Source organism: Squalius cephalus (assembly GCF_949319135.1).
Source record: "Squalius cephalus genome assembly, chromosome: 9".
NCBI lineage: Eukaryota > Metazoa > Chordata > Actinopteri > Cypriniformes > Leuciscidae > Squalius > Squalius cephalus.
In genome coordinates, this window is record NC_137130.1 from 24,138,178 (window position 1) to 24,156,783 (window position 18,606).

General features: G+C 37.7%; 1 protein-coding gene and 1 long non-coding RNA gene across 3 annotated transcripts in view; both read right to left on the reverse strand.

The window, feature by feature from the left end:
- Positions 1-2,448: 2,448 nt before the first annotated feature.
- LOC307164259 lies at positions 2,449-3,511 on the reverse strand. The gene is made up of 3 exons (XR_013822244.1): positions 3,478-3,511; positions 3,188-3,241; positions 2,449-2,521 (listed from the first exon to the last, which is right to left on the reverse strand). It is a non-coding gene; the product is annotated as an uncharacterized lncRNA (long non-coding RNA).
- Positions 3,512-4,937: 1,426 nt separating this feature from the next.
- The window catches only part of raph1a (Ras association (RalGDS/AF-6) and pleckstrin homology domains 1a), a 77,375-nt gene continuing 63,706 nt past the window's right edge, over positions 4,938-18,606 (reverse strand). For both annotated transcript variants that reach the window (XM_079882100.1, XM_079882099.1), the window contains 8 exons: positions 15,848-15,969; positions 14,603-14,668; positions 14,337-14,480; positions 12,137-12,247; positions 10,549-10,647; positions 10,317-10,437; positions 10,027-10,166; positions 4,938-8,554 (listed from right to left, as the gene is read on the reverse strand). In XM_079882100.1, the coding sequence (XP_079738226.1) occupies positions 6,443-8,554; positions 10,027-10,166; positions 10,317-10,437; positions 10,549-10,647; positions 12,137-12,247; positions 14,337-14,480; positions 14,603-14,668; positions 15,848-15,969 (2,915 nt within the window). In that variant the 3' untranslated portion in view covers positions 4,938-6,442. The remainder of the gene's footprint in view (positions 8,555-10,026; positions 10,167-10,316; positions 10,438-10,548; positions 10,648-12,136; positions 12,248-14,336; positions 14,481-14,602; positions 14,669-15,847; positions 15,970-18,606) is intronic.

Genomic DNA, 18,606 nt, shown 5'->3' on the forward strand with positions numbered 1-18,606 from the left:
AATCTCTGTTACTTTAAATTATACGCTAAAGCTGCTTTGATACAATCTACATTGTTAAAAGCGCTATATAAATGAAGATGACTTGTGAAAACTGTGCAAATCAAAGCTCAGTTCTGTGAAAAGTGTCCCTTCTGTGAGAACAAGATGTCAAATGAGCAGTGCTGTTTATCAGAAGTTTAGGGATCTTTTTTTTTTTTTTTATCAGGATAATGTTAAAATAATTACATTATTGTCATATTTTTGCTATAACTTGGGTAAGTGGAAATCAACTGATTAAAAAGTGTGGGAACCTTGTATTTAATTAGTTCCTCATTCCGCTTTTGTTCTTGATCCCTCTTATACCCAGCTTCAGACTTTCATATGACACTGACAATGTCCAAACATTATAGTATTAACAAGTGGAAACAATAAAACTACACTAGCATGCATTCAAATAAGAGTTTACTATACTAGAAAAACTATACTAGTTTTGTTCATAAACATGAGGTTGGCACATGCTGTCATGTGTTTTATGTTGTAATTTCACACCAGTGATTAATTATATGTCGCCCAAAACAATTACCTTTAACATTTCTTTCATTTTAAGGATCTGTTTTGTATATATTTTATATAGGCTATGCTAGTCTATTTTCTAGTTGCTAGCACTAAATACTTGGGTCACTTTTCAAAACACTTCACACAGTGAGCACAACATCAGTCTATATGGGCTAAACTGTGGATAATTTATCATTGCTTTGGCATAAAATACATTCGATGACTGTATCATTCAAATTACACAATTTTTTTTTTAAGATCAAATCCTAAAAAAACTGAATAAGACAGCAATTTGCCACATTGATACAGATATACCATACGGTTATATCAAATCTAAAAACTGAAATGCTTTCAAAACAATCAGATTTAGCTAAACACCTGCACAGTTTGATTATAATCTATACAATTCAGGAATAATTTTGTACTGTAATGTAAACATGGACCATGTAATATACATGGCAGTGAATGCTAAACAGTAGAGAGCTGTCATTTATTTTTGGAAAGAAATTTAACAGAAGAAATAATTGTATAATCATGCTACCAGTTGTTAGTGTTTTTATGAGGGACAAACTTTGCTTGTGTTAAGGAAGAATGAGTTGATTTAAGACATGAATTAAGTGTTTTGGTAGGTTTAGTGTTTTGGATGGGAAATTAACTGTTTTAAGATTTAAAGATTTACCTTTGAAAAACTAAAGGACCTAAGTATTGAGAAACATATCCTAGGCTAGCAATTGTTAAAATAAATAAATAAATAAATTGTAATGGTAGGTTCCGCTGTGACAAACTCACCCATATAGTGTGAAAAAAGTTTTTTTTTTGGTACCAAACATTAAAGAATGTGCATACTGAAATTTACACTCAAGAGAAGTAGAGAAATTAGGAGTGTATCGATTTCATATCACTGAGAACCAAGAATACACCAAGGACCACATATAATACTGCTTTAAAAAAAAAAAAAGAAGAAGCCCATTCACAGACATTTTGTTGGGATGGGTGCTCAAAGAGGGAAAAATTGCACACACAAAAATAAGTTAGTACACTGTAGAGCAGAGGAGCTGGGTTGAAGTAGAACATCTGTAATGACTTGCATATTTATTTACCATACCCATATACTCATGGAGATGTTTAATACTCAACAGATTTCTTGAAAATTACCAATTCACAAAGAGAGAATGGTATTTAGCATCAACTATTTATACATATGCTATCATGAGCACAGGCAACAACAAGCTAAACAATGAAACACTGAGCATGCTTTACCATTCTTACTATACTAATATTATTTAGGTGCATTTACACTCCAATTACAGTTGCATGAATAATGGTACGAGATTAGTGTTTTAAATTTATAATTTTGAATAAAGAAATATGAAATGGGGAAAAAAATTTGAAATTTTATAATTTTCTCTATGAAGCCAAAACCGCCAGTAGATGGCGGCAAGTCTTGATAAGTGAGTAAAATATTAAATATCTGATTCGTTCAAACTGGCTGATTCGAAACACCACAAGGAGCTAAAACCCTTAAAACTGACATCAATGTGTTATATCAGCTTTCGGTTTATTGAACTGTTGTATTAAAACATTTGCAATCGTCCTGATATTCGGGAAAACAGCACTTTTGCTCGAGAGATCATTTGGGTCAGGTGGCATTTACAAACTTGCACGTGGACGCCTACGCCACGCCATATAGTCGCTTGCTTGTTGTTGTCAGGCTATTGCCTAAGTTAGACTGGCTCTATGTAGATATTTAATAGTGGTTTAATTTGACAGCAGTGCAAAACAATCCAGAAACTTAAGATAAACACTATCGTTACCTTGCTGTCACCGGTGAATGCCGCTCCGCTTGATTTGTGTTGTGGCAGGATGCGCAGTTGCGCACTGCGCAGGGGCTCGTGCTGCGAGGGGCAATGGGTGGAGCTTGACGTCCACATCCCCCTCGTTGGACGTAATGGGTGGAGCTTAAAGGTCCAGCCACACCCATATAACCCTAGGTCAAGAGATGGAGTATCATGATATAGTCATTATTATTATTGCACATTCGAACAGTAATGTCTTAAATATAATACACAGATTGATATTTTTATATTTGCAATGCACACTAGCTCGGCTGTTTAAAAGTTTGGGGTTAGTATATTTATTTATTTTTGAACAAGAAATTAATAGCCGATTTTTAGCATAGATTAATTAAATTGATCAAAAGTGACAAAAATGTTATAAAATATTTCTATTTCAAATAAATAGCCTACTGTACTTTTGAATATAATTTTTTTTTATCATTGAATCCTGAAAAAATGTATCATGGTTTTCCAAAATATTAAGCTGCACATTGATCATTTCAACTGATATAATAATAAGAAATGCTACTTGAGCAGCAATTCAGCATTTTAAGGATCATGTGACACATCAGCTGGAGTAATGATTATGATTCTGAAAAATCAACTTTTCCATCACAAAATAAATGACAATTTAATTTAAATAGAAAATAATTATTTGAAATTGTAATAATATTTCGCATGTCAGTAATGTTTTTTACTGCATTTTTAAGATTTTTAACGTCATTAACAAACAGATTGCATTATTGAATGTTGATGTTGGTGTCATTTTACTTGCATTAAAGAGGACAGATTTAGTTAAGATATAACCTCTGGATGACCTGGCATTGAAGGTTTCTGTTGATGAAGTCATCAGGCAGTCAAGCAATTCCAACCTGCACAGGACAAATAGCAGAGTCGTCCGTCAGGTAATAATATACACAAATATATTTATGTGTAGGCTAATGCAGCCTCAGGAATCCTCTCAGATAAAGTAGCAAGCAGTTTCACATAGTAACCTACCGCCCTCTAGTGGTTAAATTAATATAATTATAGTCAACAAAGCAATAGTGTGCTAACCCTTAAAATCGGTAGTTCACAGAAAAATCTGTCATTATTTACTCTCACCCACATGTCATTCCAAACCTGTATGACTTTCTTCATTCTGTGGAACAGAAAATATATTTTGAGAATGTTACTAAATAGTTTGGGTTCTCATTGAATTCCATTGTATTTGTTGCCCATGCAATGGAAGTCAATGGGAACTATCCCTACAAAAAACGATCATTCTGTGAGGTTTATTTACTCACCCTTGTGAGGTTCCAAAATCACATCTGTATAAAAGAAGTGTAAAGAAGAAATGGTCACACGTTTCCTTGCACACTGCTCCAGTGACGTTCATTATTGGCACCAATTTGTAATAATTATTTATTTTACACAAAGAATATTTGGCATGGCATATCTCAATTCATTTTATCTTCAACTTTGTTAAAAATGTAGCCTACTGTTTGAGTTTGTCACTTCTGACAAACAATTTTGTATTTTTATTTTATTTTTCGTGCCAGGCATTTTATTCATAAATTCAAAGCGCGGATTGTAGCTGCTATAGCTAATGACTTAATCAATAATTAGCCGTAATTTATTTGAAAGCTACTGCAGAGAAGGACGTTTCGAGTAATTTCTATAATTCTAAAATACATTTTAAAATGTTTGATGATATTTTTATTTAACCAACATATCAATAAAACAAAATTAGTCTTACAATGTTTGCTAATGTGCTAATTGTTGACAGCTGTGATCAAACATAAATGGATTAATAAACACTCTTTTGATATTAGTCCTCTGAGATCACACTGGTACGTGATAATACGTATGATATCCTGCTTAATTTCGGAATAAAGGAGACAGTTTGTCAGAAACACACCATGAGAACATACATGGATTGCCTTTTCAAACGCAGACGTTTTGCGGTAAGACAAATCTTTAGTGTCTCCCTGTGGTTGTTGCCAGTCAGACATACCCTTCACTAAGATATTTCTCACCTGTTCTTCACTTACTCAAGTCTAAGGAATCGTGCTCGAGTCTTGTGTGTGTTGGCATCAGTTGTATTGCTGATTCAGCTTCACTTGGGTCCAGCTCAGAGTCCAGCAGTGAAGTCATTATCCGGGGTACAGGACGGGCTCCATTGGGCTCTTTCTCTCCACGGGTCATTCTGTGTCAAGGAGAATTAGACTGTTCCAGATTACTGCTTTGATTTCATAAAATGTGATTAAAACAAACGGACCGACTAACCTCTAGTTAATGCTTCAAATAAAGATGCATTTTCAATCAAGAAAATAATATAACCAAAAAATCAACTCCTTATTTCTCGGTGCACATGTCTGTGGTAAACTCACATGGACTGCCTGTTATGAAATTAAATGTTTAGTATTTCTGTGGTACAGGAACATTCCTTCAGTTTAATAACTCACAAAAACTTGTGCAACACTTGAGTGTATATTTGTACATTTTAAAACCATATGCATGTTATAAAGAGTCTGTCCATAAAGGACTATCATTGTTAGTCATTGTAAATCAGAGGATTTACCATAATAAGCTTTTAATTGTATGATAAAGAACCATCAAAATAACAAGAACTTGGACAACATTCTGTGCGATTTACACATTTATATTGTTCATTTTAAATGTAACAGACATTTACTTCCCCATTTTTTTAACTAAAGGTTCCTGACTTTAAGAAACAGCATTAGCTCTGTAGTCCTACCTGTAAAGTGATCTGTTCCTACTGCTCAGACTTTCAAAATCAAAGGATTTTTTGGAGATGCAAAACCAACAGGTACACATTTTTACGCATTCAAGTTTGCTAGATGGATGAGAATGAGAGTAGGCACACAGTGATTTTTTTTCTTTTCTTTTTTTTTTTGCATTGAAAGTCAAGCAAACTTGACATGACACCTTTTATTGTAAATAAACATTACTGTAGGCTATGATCCTAAAACCCAACAAAGTGTGCAATCTTAGGCAACCATACAAAGGAAGCATGCATGCTAGATTAATGTCAGTACATTGTGACATTGCCGTGACATGAGAGAAAGATGTTTCATATATGTGACACATTATTACAGCACTGTGTGTAGACAGAGATCAAAATAAGGAGAATGACATCACTCCCTACTGTGTGTTTCACCCATGCAGAGCTAACGCACATTGATAAAGTCAGGAACTGCAGCTGTATGTACAGATAGATAGCAATGTAACCAATATAAACAGACAGCACATCCGATTCCAGACACAGACCAGTTACTCAAGTGGTAACAGGCTCATTTTCATCCTCGTCTAACATTTGGACATCTTCATGAAAAGTAAGGGTCCACAGCGACACAACATAACAGATTTATCAATAACAATGATAGTTGTTTTTTTCTTTCTTTTGACATTTTAGTGGAAGGTTCAAAACCATTTAAATTAAACATGGAAAGTTTGGTAGAATACTTCATTTAGAATGTATGCTACACCAATGCAATTCCCACATCGGGATTTGCACATCTAATGACAAGCAAGGGTGGCATTATTCCCAGGCCCTCACTATTTTTCTGAGAGTGGATCAACCAAATCACTCAGACAAAATGCGCGCACGCGCACACACACACACACAAGCATCGGTTCAACAACCCTGATTTTCTATTCACGTTTAACGTTTACAGTCAAGGGTTTCAAAACTAAACTTTAAAATAAGAATATATTTCAGGTATTAAATAATTTCATATAAAAAAGTACAAGTTCCCTCCCACCCCAGAGTTCCACATATATATTTTATCATACATATACATTATCCCCCTTTCCTCACAGCAGTGTCCATGCAGTACCTATAATAACGTCAGTCTCTTTTTCTCAGAATTTTTGTATATCTGCTACACTTAATAGCAAAGCGACACAAACACGCAGAGAAGCTTATGTTATAGATGGTTTGGCTTTTTCATATTGTGGTTATAATCGGGGGTTAAAATGAGTATTATTTTAATGCAGACGTTTCAGCCGTTGAAGATAAACAGAGTGGAAAAGGAGAGTAGCATATCCGTACTCGGCATATGTCCCAACTACCAATCGCTTGTCAGTTTAGTGTTTTGGTCCCGTTTGGGTGGAGCCGGCGGAGGACCCCGCCGTAATGTTGCATAGCCTGAGATGTTGGCGCTCATGTATCCGCCTTTTTTCTGCTGGCCCAGCAGCAGCTCTGGAGGAGGGGGCGGAAGGGCCATATCGTCCATGGTGGCTACTGGCTCCAGCTTGGCTGAGATTCGTGAGGAGGTGAGGGAGCCATGTCGAGTCATGGACTTCCTTTTGAGAGTTCTGTTGAGGTCTTCCAGGAAGTTGGGCTGGATGGCCAGATTGGCCTTGGGCGAAGTTGGTGGGATCTGAGAGTTAAAAGAGGACAGAGGCATCTGTTGAGGAGGTGGAGAAAGGACAAGTGGTTCGGTTGGGCCACTGCTGCGGCGGTGCATAGTCAGAGGCGTTGCTTTCTTCAAGGAGCTCTGTTTCCATGAGGATGTGGAGGAGTTTTGGGGTTGAGGGTTCACCACGGCCACTTTGGGAGCCCCAGTGTGCAGTTCTGACGGGAGAGGTGGAGGAGGCAGGAGTTCCGAGTCTGGCGGCGGAGGGGGAAATTCACACTCCGGAGGAGGAGAGGGGAAGTCTGAGCTGGACTGGAGATATTGACCTTGCTTCCCCTGGAGAGCCAGAGGCAGATTAGCCAAGTTGATCTTGCCTGGTTTTTGTGGTGCCCGAGGTACTGCAGAAGAGTCCTTTGAAGGTGATCCTGTCGTAGAGGATGGAGTTGAAAAGGAACTGGGTGGGGCTTGACTAGTTTGGGCAAACATGCTGACCAGATCCTCCACTTTCTTGGACTCCTGGTACTCAACAGAAGAGGAGGCCTTCACGCTGGAGTTGCGCTGTGGGGTTGGAGGGGGCTTCTTCCCTCCTGAACCAGTAGAAGAATTTGATGATGTTGATGGGGACTTCTTGATTGGTGATCCCACCTTGCCAGAAGGCTGAGGGGCAGGAGGCGGGCTTGGAGCAGGAGGTGGAGGGAATTCAAGGGTACTCTCTGGTGGCGGTGGAGGAAATTCAGGAGATTGTGGTTGAGCCTGTCCTCCTGGCTGCCATTTTGGTTTGGTTTTTACCACGGGAGGAGATATGGGACATTTGGATCCATCAAGAGTGTCAGGGAATTGGTTTACAATCTGCTTTACAAGCGATTGGGTGGGAGAGATGGGGGCAGATACAGATGAAGCTTTGGAAGAAAGGCTATATTGCTTGGGAAGGGTTGGTGGAGGTTGATTGGGACTGTGACCACTGGACAAGCTCTGCTGTTTCCTCATGGTGGCCGGAGGAGTTGGAGACAGAGAAGGTGGCAATGGGGAAACGGGGGAAATGCCATGGCCAGGTTTTGGAGCCGTTTGGGGTGGAAACACACCAGTGAAGGTTTTAGGTGGGGCAAGTGGACCTGACTGCTGAGGCGGTGGAGAAAAACACACTGGAGGAGGTGGTGGAGGCTCTTCATCTTGCTGGACAGCTGAGAAGTCATAGGCCATATTTGGGAACTTCTGAGCTAAGAACTGCTGGAGCCCATTGGTGCTGAGGGGAGGTGGGTATTTTAACTGTTCTGGGGGTGGTGGTGGAGGCAAGTAGCCATTACTGTGTAAGTGAGATGGTGGTGGCAGCTGGTCTTCCTCTGGAGGTGGAGGGGGAACGTAGTGGGGGCTGAGAGGGGCGTGCTTCAACACTGCCATGGCTGACCCTGGCACTGGCATCTCTGGAGGAGGTGGTGGTGGTGGGGGTGGAGGAGGACTGCTGGCAGTTTCTGCCAAATTATTCATACCAGGTTTGAGACACTGTGGGGGTGGCGTAGGGGGAATAGGTTGCTGCTGTACTACCGATAAGGGGGTCTGTTTGTAATGATTTTGAGCCTGGGAGATGTTTTGCAGCCTAGCAAGGGTGCTGTATTTAGTGAACTTAATCGGGGTGGAGTGGTGCGTGGGGTTGGGGAGCGGGGGAGGTGGTGGAGGCGGTGGTGGTGGAGATAGGGGTGAGGAAGGAGACACTGGGGACACACCGCTGTAGCTGCTACGAGACTGGATAGACTGGGGTAGTTGAGGAAGTTGTAGAGGGTAAGAGGCTCTAGCAGGGTGTGTTGGTGGGCCATCCATTCTCATCTGTGGATATGACAAAAAACATTCAATTAGAACAGGAGTATGAATGAGATTTTTTGACATTGATTTAAATTTTTTGAATGATACGTAGGTATTAGTAGTGTGCAAGAAGATATTCAGCAGACAGTGCAATTAAAAGAGTGAAATGACATGAAATGTTACAGGAAATGTTAAAAAGTCTTATGGGAGGAACCAAGAACTGTTAGTATTGAGATCTGCTCTTCCAAATTCAGACTCTTTTGTCCTTACAAAATCAATTCATTGAGATGTAGAGCTCAATCTAAAAATCACCAATTATGACAACAGCAATTCAGTGTGTGCATCACAAAACAGGAGTTTATCCTGTTTCATGTTGTGCTTACCTTCTCTGAGAATATCTCCCATTGATAACACACATCAAACCAAAACACTCCAACCATTAAGTAACAGGTTATTCAAAATACAACACCAGTCCATTGTCTGTTAAGAGTCAACACAAACTATTATAACAGGTGTCTCACACCAGTCCCCAATTACCCAACATTCACAAAAACAACTAAGATGAACCGCCCGCCACACACATCATATCAGTGGTTAGTCGCTTTAAGAGGTTCACATGTGAGGATTATATAAAAAATATATAGGGCTAGAGTGTGAGGTTTTACCACACTCCTAACCTCAATCCCCACCATTGTATAGCCTTTCCAGACTTGACATTCTCATCCTGGGTAGATAAACAGAGAGGGGACCAATTAAGTAACATAACTGGGGACAGTGTGACATGAGTTCGATGTCCCACAATCACGCAAAGGGTCTTTATTGTGACTCAGATTGCCCTTGCCCTCTGACTAATTAAATTTAACACTTGAAAGTAGCTGACAATATGATGTCATATCCAAATTTTAATAAGTAAATTGGAACTCTAATTAAAACACTGACACCATCAAATCTCCTTGTTTTCTTTTTGTTTGGTGTATGCATTTGATCTTTCAGGTTTTTATTGTTCCTATATATATATATAATGTTCAGATGCAAAAGCGTGCCATCTGAAAGTATCTTCTAGAATGATCCTTTTTATCAAGCTTGTATATTAAAGTTCAGTAATTTCACTTAAATGGCAATGAAAATTACCTATTAATTGTCATTTAAGTGAAATTGCTGAACTTAAATATACGGGCTTGATAAAAAATGATCATTCTAGAAGAAGATTTCAGATGGCACTTAGAGGCTTTTGCATCTGAACTCTTCATATATATATATATATATATATATACGAATATACTTTGCATCGTTCCTAACAATGTAATTCAGCCACGACTGAATTCACAATGCACTGATGCACAATGGCCTCTTGTACCTTATAGCTTACATGATGTATAATAATGCAAAGATTTTTTTAAATGGATTAGGAAATAACAATGACACCATGATGAAGAAACAGAAGCGGAACGAAGCAGAGCAAGTAAAGATTTAAAACAAAGTTCTTCAATGGTCACCTTGGGTTCATCTGCCTGATTGCCTCTCTTCCAGGCCTCAGAGAAGATGGAGCTGACCACACTCTGAGAGCGCACATGACCAGAGGATGTAGTCTCCGACACGCCACTGTCTGATTGGCTAGAGTGGTTGGACTGAGATTCTGTAGGCATGAAAGAATAAATGAATCAAAAGTTGAGTAAAAGAGTTGAATATAGAAACTTGATAATCTGTCTCATAGACAATACACAAGCCTGTTAAATATGAAGTACTGCCTCATATCTCAGGTTACCTGTATTTCTGCTGAACTCACCTGGTAGACTGGAGGAGCTGGAACCAGACTTGATACTGGAGCTGGACAGGGAGGACCAATCATGAGCAGCCTCTGTGCGTCTCATAGCTTCCTGATAGTTCACATACAGCTGCTTCCCATACTGCATTACAAATCACATATATTCAGCCACTAAACTAGCATTAAACACATATTATACATACATATTACATTATACACCAAGCAGGGTAATGCCATTATAACAAGATATTACCTTGGCAATGCGTATTCCGTTGACCCACTGATGCAGTGTTCTGACGTCGTCACAGCACAGATACTTGATGTACTGTGATTTCTTCTGAATCTGAGGGTGCTGTGCGAGGAAATCAGAGACATTGAATTGTATTGTCTTTGCGGAAAGCATATAGCAATAGTTTCATATTGTCACATCAGTTATATACACATCATTTTCAATACTGTTAGTGGCTGACTGATGCTGTGCCATATTTTGAATGTGATTTTACATGCTGGTATATTATTGTGGTATAAACCATTTTGGATAAACCCATCTCTAAAGATAAGTAAAAACAACAAAAATTGTATATGGTCATTTGTCAAACAGACTCTTCTTGTCTAAATAGGCAGGTCTTCACAAGAATAAAATGCAATGTGGTGAACCCCTTATGCTGTACTCAAAAATCTGGCTACATGAGACTAAGGTCAGACAAGTTATAGTGGATAAATGTTACGTTAAAAGAAATCCAAACACTGACCAAAAACTGTCTATATTTCTGTTTGTCTCACTTCTGATTTCCCTCTGAGGGTGTCTGCACAAACTGAAAAAAATATGTTGTTCAGTCCAGGATTGTAAACTGTAATGCAGACCGAGAGCTGGCTTTTATAGATCCCAGCACTTTAAATGTCTTTATGCTTTAACCATACAGACAAATGGGAATCTGGAAAGTAGCTTATGATAAAGTCTAGAGATATGCAAGGGCAAAAGTTTTTTTCTTTTTCTTTTACCACTTCCACTACTTGCAAAAGACTCTTTAGTCATTTAAGTAAATGCATTTTTAAGAACACACGGCTTTAAAAGATCCTCTTCCTTTCCAAGAACAAAACAACATCTGATAATAGACCATTTGGGTCTTTATAGCAGTGATGTTTGTTTGTTGGCGAAGCCTACCTGGTGACAGAAAATGATAGTTCTGCAGTAGCAATTTATAGAATGGATTCTTTTTTCCCCGCAGAATTGTGATATAAACTTGCAATTGCGAGTTATAAGTCTGATTGGGGAGATATAAACTCGCAATTGCGAGAAAAAATATGTGAATTGTGAAATAAAAATATGATGTTAAATGCTATCCATGTAAAATGTTATAGGTTTAAATATTATTTCATGCTGTTACTCTAGGGCTAATACATTAGATCCCCAAAGAACAGCATATGTGAATATTATGTAGACCTATTGGTTAAATCTAATTGATACTTTAATAGTAGACTAATCATCGCAGGTTTCATCATCCAGTCGGTGGCTTGCAACCATAAACGTCTGTGTTTAGTTTCAGAGAGAATCTTCAACCACAGTATTCTTTAAAAAAATGAAGACTTTTTTGCATTCAGATTCTGACATCCAAAGGGACAAGACACTTTCTCTTATTCTGTGGATTTTGCCCACTTTCCTACAATTGTTACCACTGTTTTTCTGCCAACACAATGCACGCGCAACTGCAGTGACGTAACGGTCACGTCCACTCTCAAATGGTCTTTGAGGAACGAAAACTTTCATGCTTTTTAGACCGTTTATAACTGCTTAAAATAGAATGACTGATACATGTACAAGGATGATTGCTGTAACTCACCTTCAGGACCATGCAGTAGTCAGTTGGGGCTTTATACTTGCTGCGGTAGTCCTGACCCAAGTAAATATTAACATGATCCAGCTGCAGGAAGCAAACCAGGTCTCTAGAGGCCTACAGGTGACACAAAAAAAGGCAAAAAAATAATAATAAAAAAATTGCATGTTAGAACTAAGGATTTTTGAGGTAAATGAACCTGTAGTAGGGACTGCAGGTAATAGCCCTACTACAAACTATGTATAGTCTTCATTCAAATGCTTGAATCTTATTCTCTAAAATATTATAAGAATGATTCATTATTTATTTTAAAAATATGCCACACAGTTGACCTGCTGTCTAATTCATTCCTTTGTTTATATTGTGCCAATGAAAATTTGCTTTTAAAATAGAAAAAAAGAGACCTAAATTGACCTTCACTGTTGAATCCACTAGGGGGAGCACTACATTTGCAGAAAGTTACATTGAATTAGTGCATAGAAACAGGAAAAACAGGTTGAATCGCATGAAACATGTAGCCCTGAATGTTCTTTTTTTGAAGCACTGAGATTAGTCTTTTGAAGAGTCAGACAGTCATATGTGTTAGGCATCAGAGTTAAATATGAAACAGGATGCATATGTTAGTGATGCAGATGGGCAGCAGCTGTCAAACCCAGAGTGATGACCTGAGGATGTACAGCAGCTGCTCTTCTATCATCTCTCTCTTGATCACCCTCTTCCTCCCTGTGGTTTGTGGATAATGAGCAGTCACTGGCCTATGTCTACTCTGAACTTGACCTCATTAGCTGATCTCTAAACATGGAAGAGACAGTCAATGGGCCCTTTATCTCCTGAAAAGCACAGGAATTATGAAATGTGACTGACAGCAAGAGTGTTGCTCAAACGTTCAAATCTCATTCACGCATGTGTGTATTCAGATACGGTCCATCAAGACGTGCTTGTGTCAGGTTTGACATCAATGATGTCTGGTACCTAATCACGATTCCCTTAATGTGAATATGTGCTTGCACTGCAGCACAAAATGATACTATTTTAGTATCATGTATATACTATTATACTATTCATTAATATTTTCATTTCATTAGTATATTTTCAGGTTCAATGACCATGGTATCACTGTGTAATTACTGTGTGATTTCACGTAATATTCAAATTTTTTGAAATCCTGTTTTCGTGGGTTTTATGAGCTGGAAGCCCAAATTATGTACAAATAAACAACTAAATACTTGAAATCGTTTAAGTTGTGGGCCCTGAATCTATAATCTATGGAAGTTTAACGTTTTGAATGGAATCATGGAAATAAATAAACTTTTCCATGATATTCTAATTTTTTGGAAAGGGTCTGTACATGTGACACATACACATACACTTAAGTGCAAGCATAAAACTAACATATGTGCACATAATCCTACATCTCTGTCATATGTGTACATAATCTTAATTCCACTCGCCTACTAAGAGACCTCTAACAACAGAGATTCTGGGATTATGGTATGTTTATGGTACGATTATGGTATTATTCATGGTACGTTTTTACCATGAGCATCTCGCTCTGGGAGTGAATCCTCAAAGTTAAACTACAATAAAGCACATCCTCAGACGAATGATTAGTGCTGCCCAATTGACTGTAATAATGGAAGTCATGTAAGTCAATGTAATGTAAAAATTATGATATCCCCTCTTATTTCGGCAGATCCTTAAGCACTTTCGCAAATGTGCAGATGCTTTTCTGCACTGATAATTTGTGAAGGAATCACCGAAATATGCATTTTAAAGGGGTCATGAACTGCATTTATTCATGAACTGCATTTTATTATTTTATAATGTTTCCTGAGGTATATTAGTATGATTTTTACAACAAAAATGGTCATAATAAATAAATAAATAAATAAATAAAAGGCCATTTTCTACCCTGATTTGAGCGCTCTGTTTGAAGGGGCGTGTCTGCTATGAGACTTCAGTGTAAACACCCACTGCTGTGATTGGCTGACATCTTTGCAAATGAAATAGCTCAGTATTACATGTGGAACTTTTACTACGTTTTTACCATTACAGCTGTCGAGATTGTGAAAAGTGTTCATTTTACCATATTATATAAAGATCTACACCCATTACATGAAAGTTTGCAGAGATGAGCTTTGAAAGTGTGAAAGTGAAAAGATAATGAATTTCAGAGCAGAAAAAGAGAGACAGACTCACAACTGACCTTGGCTTTACCCTTTGGCACGTAATATAACCCAGAGGCTCGTAACAGGAAGTACCGCTTCTTCCAGGATTTCTTGCCGTCATCTTTGAGCCAGAGCACCCCTTCCATCTCAGGAACACTGATGGAGCTTCCACAAAAACACTCCTGCTCAAAAACACACACACACCTTTATCAGTGAGTAAAACATGTCTGACATGACCTAGATAAGTCATGCTGTTTAAAGCACAAGAGAGAATGTGTACAAGTAGGTTCACAGTCTGCCTCACCTCCAACAGAGCCTCTTTATTTCTGTCTGCCATTTCACACGTCTCCTTACGCCCCAGCAAATAGTTCTGAGGAAACAGATGATTCAGGGAGATGTTAATAAAGTGGCTAAGAAAATTATCTGTCTATCACTGATTTACAGGTATTGCATACTAGAGAATTAGCCAAAAACAAATCTTTAGATATTTGAACGTGTTATTTTTAAAAGGCATTCAAGAAAGTGCAACATAAGAAAACAAAGCGGTTAAACACGTGAATTGACATCTTGTGTTCAGGGTCGCAGCCAGAGACTGGGCAGTGAACACACTTTAACCAGCCTCTGCTGAGATCAATTATTCATCACAGTTCAGCATTTACATGACACTGACCTAGATCAGCCACATATGCCGATAAAACAACTGATCCATAGAGCACTGATGAACTAACCTCTATATTACTGATACACTCTTTGGTGACAGAACTGCACAAATCAATTTAAATAATCATTTAAACATCACACTGCTTCATTGTATGGCTTTAAGGGACAATTCAAAAATGAAAATGCTGCAATTCTGAACATTAATATTATTCTTTTTGAAAATGTGTACTTTCACTGAAGCCTTCACGCATCATTAGACACACAATAACTAACTTACACTATCATTTAAAAGTTTGAGGTTAGTACGATTTTTTTGAAAGAAATTAAAACCTTTATTCAGCAAGGATGCATTAAATTGATCAAAAGTGACAGTAAAGACATTTATAATGTTACAAAATGTTTCAAATAAATGATTTTCTTTTGAACTTTCCATTCATCAAAAAACTGCATAATAGTTTTCCACAAAAAAATATAGCAATGTTTTGAACATTGATAATCATGGGAAATGTTTTTTTGCACAGAATCAGCACAATAGAATGATTTCTGAAGGATCATGTGACACTGAAGACTGGAGTAATGATGCTGAAAATACAGCTTTACCGTCACAGGAATAAAATAAATTTTAAAATATGTACACATATATATTTAATTTATTCTAAATTAATAGAATAGTATTTTTGATCAAATAAATGCAGCCTTGATGAGCATAAGAGACTATTTTCAAAAACTTCAAAAACTATCAAACTTTTTAAAAAGGCACCAAACTTTTGACCAGTAGTGTATAATACTGTATTCTTTACAAGACTTAAAATGTACTGCACAAGGACCAATTTTTTGCTGCTTTTTGGAGCTTAACAGATATGGTCACTATTGACAGACGGAGCATTACCTGAGGGTTCTTGAAAAGCGCGTATTTCTCAATGCGTTCGATGAACATCAGTCTGTTGGTGCTGTCCCTGGTCCAGTTTAGCAAGTTCTCCACCAGGTTCTCATGATCCTCGAAGATTCTCTCTGGAAAAACAAAGTGTGAACATTATAAAGATGAAGAGACGGTATAATAAAAAAATATATGTTACTTGCTGTTCATAAATCAACGAGATCAACTTCAGATTCTTTGACCAGTTGTTACTTTCACTTCTCCTTGAAAAATTATCCTGATGTGGAAAAAAGTGATTGTAAACCAAAGATAGACTTAGTAAACAGGCCTGCAAGAGAGGTCAGTAAGGAAAAGTGACATTTATCTAAATTATTATAAGCCTTGCTGGCACTATCCTGCTCTCTTTGCTCTCTATATAGAGATAAAGTCCCCTGAAGACATTTAGGACAAGAAGTATGTAGCAAATTGCATGCACTAGACAAATTTGAAATAGGTCAAAACTTAAAAAACCCACTGAGGTAAATCAAAGTGGGTACTGCAAGTTCCATGAAATCAAACGTATTATTTAAACAAAACTTCATATATGATAATGTTTTATATATGGGCCGTTATGCTGAGCCTAAGTTTGCTTTGTACATTGAAAAGTATCCTGTCAGACATGAGATTCTGAAGTTTAGAAACCTCTGCCAGTATATAAAAGGCAAACCCTTAACAAAAGTTTAACACAGTTTTTTAAAGATGATAAAAAATGAAAAGAGCGAAATCTGACAGATTAGAGGTCTGTCCATTAGGAAATTAAAGCTACTTGAGGAATTAATGATACTGTATACTCCTCTTGATCCTAATAGCTGGATTAAGCCAGATTTCATCACACCTCAATGCTAAATGAGTGACTTTTAACCTCAACATGCTCAGCCCACAAAAACAATGAGCCAATAAATTATAAGAGTTTGACTGTGCTGACAGCATGACAAAAATAATTCAAGAACAATATCAAAATTAAATACATGTTTAATGTATGAAAATACATTTATTTTTCTATTTCCTCATGAATATGAGTGTGCACATGCACTCACTCACAAAATAGCTCTAGAAAAGAGCTCCGCTGCTCTTTCTATTAAAGGGATTTTAGCATTGACCATCTGGAGGATATTCTACACACAACCACTGTATATCCTTGCCTTCCCTCTCTGCCTTTTCTCCTTCCACTGAAAGAGCAGAGAGTGGAAAAACAGAAGCCCTGGAGATGTAGGCTACGGCCACACGCATGATCGCTCAGGACCTACATAGAGAGAAGCCCAGCTCAAGAGGCCTGTGACTCACACATACATACAACTCTAACAACAACATACCACAGGAAATAAATTTGATTTGTCACTCAGAAAAAAGCACAAAAAAAATACAAATAAAATTTGTTTACAGTAATGCCTTTACTATGGAAGTGTATGGGGCATCGCATTGCACCAGTCTCAAGACTGATCTCAAGACTCAAACATTACCTGTGTTAACATGCAAAGTAACATTACCATTTACTCTGGGGTCCTTCGGGTCCAAACGGACCCGAAGCGTTTAAATAAAAAAATGTCAAAAATCATAGCTTCATCGGAATGGTCCGAAATTTGGTGACTTTGTTGGTACTTGGTATGTGAACACCCAAAAAAATTGGGGACAGGATTTGAATAGTCTAAGTGGTTGTAAAAAAAATAGTCACACTCAGGACCTTCGGGTCCAAATGGACCCGCCATAGGAAATGAATGGGAAATTGGCAAAAATGTGACAATACAGAGTTTTTTTGTGCGTACAATCTACAAATCAGCCACGATCCAGAAAAAAAGCACACAACAGTGAAGGGGTGAATCTATAAAACATCAAGAGTGCAAAACAGACACATCCACACACACACACACACACACAAACACACTTTTATACACATACACACTAATAAATTCAGATTACAAAAATCTGTTTTCAATTTTTAAAAATCACAGCTTCATCGGAATGTTACGAAACTAGGTGACTTTTATGGTATTAGGTATGCGAACACACAAAAAATATTGAGGTCATGATCCATGCATGCTAAGTTGTCGTCACACTTCTGCTCTTTGGTCAAAAATGACCCCCATAGGAAATTAATGGGAAATTGTCAAAAATATGAAAACACAGAGGTTTTTTTGTGCATACAATCTACAAATCAGCCAGGATGCAGAAAAAAAGGACTCAACAGTGAAGGGGTGAATCTCTAAAACATCAAGAGTGCAAAACAGACACATCCACACACACAAACACACTTTTATACACATACACACTAATAAATTCATATTACAAAAATCTGTTTTGAATTTTTTAAAATCACAGCTTCATCGGAATGTTACGAAACTAGGTGACTTTTATGGTATTAGGTATGTGAACACACAAAAAATATTGAGGTCATGATCCAAGCATGCTAAGTGGTCGTCACACTTCTGCTCTTTGGTCAAAAATGACCCCCATAGGAAATGAATGGGAAATTGTCAAAAATATGAAAACACAGAGTTTTTTTGTGCATACAATCTACAAATCAGCCAGGATGCAGAAAAAAAGGACTCAACAGTGAAGGGGTGAATCTCTAAAACATCTAGAGTGCAAAACAGACTAAATCTGTTCAGGCAAAAATCACTAGATTTGCAAGCCTTTCTACAGAGAGCTGTAAATCCACTAGTGGTAAAAATGTGCTATTGCGTGATAAAAATGCTCAGTGTGTCCACCAGTTGGCGCCCATCTCATTTCAAAAA